This window comes from Nannobrachium achirus (assembly GCF_963921795.1).
Source record: "Nannobrachium achirus genome assembly, chromosome: 15".
Taxonomy (NCBI): domain Eukaryota; kingdom Metazoa; phylum Chordata; class Actinopteri; order Myctophiformes; family Myctophidae; genus Nannobrachium; species Nannobrachium achirus.
In genome coordinates, this window is record NC_137822.1 from 49,790,813 (window position 1) to 49,799,342 (window position 8,530).

The following is an 8,530-nucleotide window of genomic DNA, read 5'->3' on the forward strand; positions in this document are numbered from 1 at the left end:
TACAGAGGCTATGAGGCAGGGGTTCCCAGAGTGGGTGTGGTAGCACCCTAGGGTGCCGTCATGCCAGTCCAGGGGGCCTCAGAATACTGTGATAATATTTAGAACAGTGTTTGGCAGCACATTTTTGATTTAGTTTCAGTTGCAGTCTTTTGAATAAAATGCGATTTAGTTTTAGTCATATTTTAGTCATCTGAAATGTTTTAGTTCTAGTCTAGTTTTAGTCGACTAAATGTCATAATATTTTAGTCGATTAAATGTACAGTTGATTTTGTCGACAAAACATTTCTGGCGGGCCTTGATGGTGTCTTAAATGGCTGATTTTACACACTTGGTTGCAAGTGTGTAAATAGCAGATCTACAAGCTCACAACGCGTCGACGCGTTGTGAGCTTGTAGATCTGCTATTTTCAGAGTGCAACACCCGAGTGCAACCAAACATAAAATGACTTGTCTTTTAGTTCTACTGGATCTCTTCTCCACTAGTCCCTACCGTGACATTTTAGTCTAGTTTTTTATTTGTTGTCAAAATTGCCAATATATTAGTCATAGTTTTTGTCGTCATAGCTTAGTTTTTATTTAGTTTCTATTTAGTTTTCGTCAACGAACATTTTTCGTCATAGTTTTAGTCGACGAAATCAACACCGATTTGTAATTCATCAACATCACTTCAGTTTAACCACTTCTACAACTCAGGTCTCTGTACTTGGTGCGTTCTTTTTTCAGCCAAGTGTCTGCACCAGAAATAGCAGATCTACAAGCTCACAACGTGTCATATTCTCCTAGAACCTGTCCTACAATGGAATCAGATATTCAATCCAGTTCTCCTCGTGATATAAACTGGATCTCAGGAGAATGATTGACATATTTTACACAAATGCAAGGTACTGTAGAGCAGTGGTTCTCAACCTGTGGGTCGGGACCCCCAGGGGGAGTCCCCAAATGATTTTGGGGGGGTCCCCAGATGATTAACTTAATGTGCAACATTTTTTTCTCTCTCTCAATAAAGTTTAGGTGTGATTTGATCTGCACATTTCTAAAGTGACAAATTAAGGACTTTTTAATAAAAATGACAAATTAAATATTGGCCAAATATGCATTGTGAAAATAGCCGATCTACATGCTCACAACGCCTCGCAACGCGAGCCGTTGTGAGCATGTAGATCTGCTATTTTCTGATGATCTGCTTCATCTCTCTCTCTCAACTAAGGGGTCCCTGCTTCATCTCTCTCTCTGCTAAGGGGTCCCTGCTTCATCTCTCTCTCAGCTAAGGGGTCCCTGCTTCATCTCTCTCTCAGCTAAGGGGTCCCTGCTTCATATCTCTCTCAGCTAAGGGGTCCCTGCTCCATCTCTCTCTCAGCTAAGGGGTCCCTGCTTCATCTCTCTCTCAACTAAGGGGTCCCTGCTTCATCTGTCTCTCCATCTCTCTCTCAACTAAGGGGTCCCTGCTTCATCTCTCTCTCAACTAAGGGGTCCCTGCTTCATCTCTCTCTCAGCTAAGGGGTCCCTGCTTCATCTCTCTCTCAACTAAGGGGTCCCTGCTTCATCTCTCTCTCAGCTAAGGGGTCCCTGCTTCATCTCTCTCCCAACTAAGGGGTCCCTGCTTCATCTCTCTCCCAACTAAGGGGTCCCTGCTTCATCTCTCTCTCAGCTAAGGGGTCCCTGCTTCATCTCTCTCTCAACTAAGGGGTCCCTGCTTCATCTCTCTCTCAGCTAAGGGGTCCCTGCTTCATCTCTCTCTCAACTAAGGGGTCCCTGCTTCATCTCTCTCTCAGCTAAGGGGTCCCTGCTTCATCTCTCTCTCAACTAAGGGGTCCCTGCTTCATCTCTCTCTCAGCTAAGGGGTCCCTGCTTCATCTCTCTCTCAACTAAGGGGTCCCTGCTTCATCTCTCTCTCAGCTAAGGGGTCCCTGCTTCATCTCTCTCTCAACTAAGGGGTCCCTGCTTCATCTCTCTCTCAGCTAAGGGGTCTAAAACCGTTGAAGACCCCTGATAGTCTATTTCTTAGTTTACAGAAGACATCAACTAATGTGTCTGCATAGCAGTTTATGGACGCGATATAAACACACACACACACACACACACACACACACACACACACACACACACACACACACACACACACACACACACACACACACACACACTTTGCCAGGCAGCTAAATAAATCACCAGTTAAGTGAATGTATCCATGTGTAACTCACAGTGTATCCAATGTTACAGAGAGTAACCAAATATGGATACATTTATAGGACACATTTCTGGATACATTATTTTAGTAAACTCTGTGAAGGTGGTTTTAATGTTCTGTTCTACAGTGTGAATAAAGCTTTGATCCGCAACACTTTGCTTCTCAAACAGGGGCGTCAATTGGGTATGGCAGGGGTATGCAGCAGCTGCCATACCCTGGGTCCAGGGGGGGAAATAAAAGTTGCCTTTAAAATTAAATATAAATCCATGAATGTCTCTCTCTTTGTCTATCAGTATTATGTTGTTAAATTACAGTAAAATAACTACAACAATTTAACAAAATGGTCACTTTAACAAGGTATTGTGGCACGTTTACTAACTTGCCAAGTTACTTGAACAACCATTCCAGGCTGCCATATCCAGACCAAGAAACCATAGAAACTAGGGGGACAAATAGAATGTACTTCTTAAGGTATGGCAACATGACTGGTGTCTTACACCAGTCATGTTGCCATACCTTACCTTTTCCGAACTGACGCCACTGTTCTCAAACACAACAACCTTCCATTCATTATTAGAGTCAAGATCCCTGGATTTAAATCACTCTGATGTTCATTTAAATGATCTTAATTAACACCTCTGATCACATGGATTAATTAATCAATGATGTCATGTCTTACCTTGGTGTACAAGTCGTTCACTGACATGACGGCGATGTCAACAATAATAAGTTACAACAAAAAACACTATAAATCAATCACTGTCATTGTGATCGATATAAATTATTCACAGACAAAAAAGTGTAATCCTCTCCATCAGATTTATAGATCCACCGCTCTTATCAAATGATATAAAAAAATATAAAAGTTTAAAAAAAAAAGCTTGTCCTTTTCAACAATCAGCGTCACGGACAGGTGCAGCAACAACACGTAGAGTTACACACACATACACTCACACGCACGCACACACTCACACACATCCAGTAGTGTGTGTTTTCATAAGAAGTGTGTATTTATCCTTTTAATGTACGCGCGAAACACCCGCGCGAAAACATAAAAGATCAAAGCGGCATTAATAAACAGATCTCCTCAACACAACAGATCTCACAACAGCAACAACAGGTACTTCCTGCTCTGCCTTGGATGAATGGATCTCCAAGCCCTGCTTGTTTCCCAGGTGTTTAGATCTGATCACCTATTGGTCTGCTACAGCTCTAAGCCCCGCCCACCGGCTCCAGACACCAATCAGAGTGGGAGGTCCGCCCCGCCCCCTCCTGTTCTCTTTGGAATGAGGTCTGTGCCGCAGGCGGCCGCTAGGGGGGGCTGTTGTTAACAAAAAAAACAATGGAATATTATCAGAGTGATGATTGTCCAATCTGTGAATAATGTCTTCAATGTGTTTGTAAAGCTGTGTAGATAAACACACCTCACAAAGACTGAAACTCAGTTTTCTGAGGTCTGAAAAGTCACTTTAATACAGACGGCTTCCACTCGAGACTTGTAAATAAACTAAGCCCATTCTTAGCTCCCCTTTTCCACTGTAAATATGTTTTATTTATTTTATTCTTTCTTTTATTTTTCCTCTTCATGACTGTCTTTTGTTATTGATGATATCCTCTGCATAGCATTGTGTTCTATCAGTCTGTCTTTCAGTGGTTCAGGCTATGAGATACATAAAGTGGTTCCTGTCTAAATAAGGCAAAAAGCTTACTGGATCTACTTTTAACCTTATTGTAACAGCAGTCATGAAACTGTACTTTTTCCTGTGCTTATACAGTGATGCACGGAAGCGGGGTCGATTTCACCTTACTACTATAAAAGAAAGAAAGAAAGAAAGAAAGAAAGAAAGACAAATCTGCTTTGAGTAGCACTAGCATGTGAGAGGTCAAACTAGGTGATTTTCTGTGATTCTGTAGTGACCAGGAGGCCAACCCGGGTCGCATCAGAACAAAAGACCCGTAAGTTACCAGTCAACCAAAGAGCTGAGTTAAATGGCTGAGAGTAACTCAGCACCCTGAGACCCTACAATTCTGAATCCACTGCAAGCATTTGTTTTACTCCAAAAATCAAGCTTTAGGTCTGAAAACTACCATAGACACTTTTCCAGGTCATCACAAAGCATGTTTTGTGGGTATGTTTTAGTGCAAAACCAAACGCTAACAATGGATTGAGTAAAGACTACTACTTTTTTCCACCACTGAGAATGATCGAACAGTGCCATCTCCTGGCTCTATGTCATAACTACAGTATGCCACAGGTCAGTGATATAATGAGCTGATAAAGACTGTTGACAGGCTGTAAACATAGCTGTACATGCACTGCTGGACATTATTATTGACATACACATGTTTAATACAATATTATTGACATACACATGTTTAATACAATATTATTGACATACACATGTTTACTACATTATTATTGACATACACATTTTTTTTTTTTTTTACTCAATTTTTATTAAACACACAAAACACGAGGCCAAACAAGGCAAACAGAGAGAAAACAACTACCAAAAGAAAACAAAAGAAACAAGACAGAAAAACAAAAACAAAACATTGAACAGGGTGGGCTGCACATCTTATGTCGACAATTAAAGATACAATCTTCAGTACAATGTCTCTATTCTAAGCAATGTCCATGGGCTGTTGAAAGAGAATCAATTTTTCCCAATATTTGTCTGATTTGTCCTCTTGTAGTCTAAGAAGTTAGCCTTTCCATAGTGTATATTTCTTTTATAATAGAAATCCAATCTTCTTTAGTTGGAGGATCCTGTTGTAACCAGCGACGTGTAGGCCTAATCGCCTTTTTGCTTGCAGCTAGGAAAATCTTAATTAAGTATTTATCAGGTGTTAAAATCTCTTCTGGGATATTTCCAAGTAATAGCAAAGTACAATTCAGAGGCAACTCAAAAGACATTATCTTACCCATGATGGAATGTAGCCTACATCCTTCCAATAGGCTACTCTTCAATTTTAGGGCACGACCAGAAGATGTGAGCATGGCCCACCCCCATGTGACCACACTGTCTCCAGCATGGCTGAGCAACTTTCAATTGGTTTGATTTAATTTGGGGTGTTATGAAAAATCTAACCAAATTCTTCCAACAGAACTCCCTCCACATTCTTGAGCTGGTGGATGTACACTGTGTGTTGCACATATTTTCTGTGGTAATACTTATCTCCAGGTCTTTTTCCCACTTGCTCCTAATATACTCTGTGGAGTTAGTTCTGGACAATACCAAGCCATTATACAATTTAGATACTGATCTTTTGGACTCCGTTTTATAGGCCTGGACAAAAACCTTTAACAAATCATCACTCGCAGCCGCAGGCTCGGACGACACCACCTCTTCCCTAAAATACTCCCGTAGTTGAAAATATCTAAATAAGTCCTTATTAGTTATTGTTTGTAGTCGACATGCTTTTTTGATTTTTTGAAAACTCATTAATCCTTTGTCATCCATTATAGTACAAAAAGAGGTGACATCATCACGAACCCACCGCCTAAAGGTATGATCATATACTCCAGGTTTGAGACATACACATGTTTAATACATTATTATTGACATACACATGTTTAATACATTATTATTGACATACACATGTTTAATACATTATTATTCACATACATGTTTAATACAATATGAGCACAAAGAAAGAATAGTTTTGCTATGAAATAATTTGGTCAGGTCAGAATGCTTGTATTACTGGACTGAGTCTACAGTATATGCACAGCATCACTTAGTAATGATACTAATGATGATACATGGGTCCATTTGGTTCCACAAGGGTTGGTCACTTGCACATGCAGTGTGAACAGTCGGACCAAAAGATCGTATTTGAGAAATTAATTGGATTTAGGGTGGATTTGACTACAGTCTCTGCTTCTGGTTTCTGTAATAATTTTTTTTTCTTTTTTTTTTTTTCGGGTGCGGGTTATCAGCCCACATCACAACCCCTTCCACCTGTTCAAATCAAATCAAACTTGATTTATAAAGCGCATTTAAAACAACCGTAATTGACCAAAGTGCTGTGCAGAGCAGTGAGAGCAGGAGCAAACAATAAAAAGGCAACAAGAGCCCAACACATGTGCATTATTTAAATAAACATTAAAAAAGGACCTCAGGTGAAATTAAAAGCTAAAGAAAATAGGTGAGTTTTGAGATTTAAAAACACTTATGGATGGAGCAGTCCTAATCGAAAAAGGCAGGCTGTTCCATAGCCTGGGGGCTGCAGCCGCGAAAGCGCGGGCCCCTCTAGTAGGCTAGTTTTTTTTAGGAATCAGCTGGACCAGCAGCTGTTCGTCAGCACATCTGAGGAGTCTGGTGGGATCAGAGGGTTCCAGGAGCTCTCAGAGGTACTGTTCAGCATGGGTGAAACTCAAAGAAGTGAAGCTAAGGAGATGGAAGATGATTGGACACATTCTACGGCATGAACACAACAACCACTTTGATAAATGAATGAATGAACTGTTTCTGAAACATTTAAACAACTAGGAGAAGTTTCCATATAACATTCCGCATCACTTCATGCCACACAGCGAGCAGCGAGCTTCTATATTTCTGCTATTTAACTTAGAAAAATGTTGCATTCTTTAACAACATCATTTTAGGGCTCTTTGACATGAAAGAAGCAGTTATTACAATCATAAATATACATTTGTTTAGTTTTGGTTGTTTTTTACAACGCAGAACATTTTAAAACGTGTGAAAATGAGCTGAACTTTGGAGCAGTGCAATGAACGTTGGACTCTTTATCATTATGATAAGAATCCATAATAAAATGAAAGCTACTCTCACCCGTAAGGGTCCATTTGGTTCCATTTGTACACTGACTCTCAGAGTTACAGAGCCGTAAGGGTCCATTTGGTTCCATTTGTACACTGACTCTCAGAGTTACAGAGCCGTAAGGGTCCATTTGGTTCCATTTGTACACTCTCAGAGTCACAGAGCCGTAAGGGTCCATTTGGTTCCATTTGTACACTGACTCTCAGAGTTACAGAGCCGTAAGGGTCCATTTGGTTCCATTTGTACACTCTCAGAGTTACAGAGCTGTAAGGGTCCATTTGGTTCCATTTGTACACTCTCAGAGTTACAGAGCTGTAAGGGTCCATTTGGTTCCATGTGTACACTCTCAGAGTTACAGAGCCGTAAGGGTCCACTTGGTTCCATTTGTACACTCTCAGAGTTACAGAGCCGTAAGGGTCCATTTGGTTCCATTTGTACACTCTCAGAGTTACAGAGCTGTAAGGGTCCACTTGGTTCCATTTGTACACTGTCAGAGTTACAGAGCTGTAAGGGTCCATTTGGTTCCATTTGTACACTCTCAGAGTTACAGAGCTGTAAGGGTCCATTTGGTTCCATTTGTACACTCTCAGAGTTACAGAGCTGTAAAGGTCCATTTGGTTCCATTTGTACACTCTCAGAGTTACAGAGCCGTAAGGGTCCAAAATTGGTTCCATTTGTACACTCACATAGTCTGTTTGGAACCTCCTTAAAGGGGAAGACCACCCATTTTCAACATTGAACTATGTCATTAATATACCTTAGAGGAGTTAATCACATTGTGATGACATCACACCGTTGTATTTTGCAATACAAACCCCAAAATCAATCCTCCAGTTCTACGCAACACATGAAGAGGGGGAATCTTTATTTCCACACAACAACTCCTCTAAGGTATGTTAATGACATAGTTCAATATTGAAAATGGGTGGTCTTCCCCTTTAAGGAACCCTTAGGGTCCCTGGACCACACTTTGAGAACCACTATGTTGTCTATAATGTTTTACAGAATGAGAGTGTCTTCTGTATCACATGTCTTCTTACTTTACTCTTGCTTTTAGCTAAATGTTTAAATCCCTGTGCTGCTAATTGACGTCCGCACTGTTCTGAAATTGTTATTTCTCTGCTTAATTGTAATCATTTTAATTATTTATTTTTATTCTGTGTTTTTTATTTTATTTAACTTTTTCTCTGTTAAGCACTTGTGCTTCATTTTATGCTCTGTAAAGCGCTTTGAGCTGCATTTCATGTCATGAAAGGTGCTATACAAAGTTTTATTATTACTGAAAACACTGATCAATGCTCACAGCCATGTTTACTGCCTTTTTGCACAAATCATTTAGACTCGCTATTAAAACAGTCATGTCAGTCCAACCGTGAAAGTTTACCTGGCTTGGCAGCTGCACCACATTTCTTCATTCATTTTGCAATGCAAGCATTTAGCAGACGCTCTTAATCCAGAATGATTTAAAATAAGCAAAGTAAACACAGACACAGAACGCAGAGAGACAGTGTAGCGTCTCAGTAAACTATAGGATCATAGAACGCAGAGAGACAGCG

The 8,530-nt window shown here is 40.3% G+C and overlaps 1 protein-coding gene across 1 annotated transcript in view; it reads right to left on the reverse strand.

Annotated features, from left to right (window-relative positions):
• Window positions 1–3,220, reverse strand: part of myo5b (myosin VB) — a 125,423-nt gene extending 122,203 nt beyond the window's left edge. Inside the window, exon 1 of the mRNA XM_080742969.1 lies at window positions 2,867–3,220. Coding sequence (XP_080599095.1) covers window positions 2,867–2,893 — 27 coding nt within the window. The 5' untranslated portion in view covers window positions 2,894–3,220. The remainder of the gene's footprint in view (window positions 1–2,866) is intronic.
• Window positions 3,221–8,530: the final 5,310 nt, after the last annotated feature.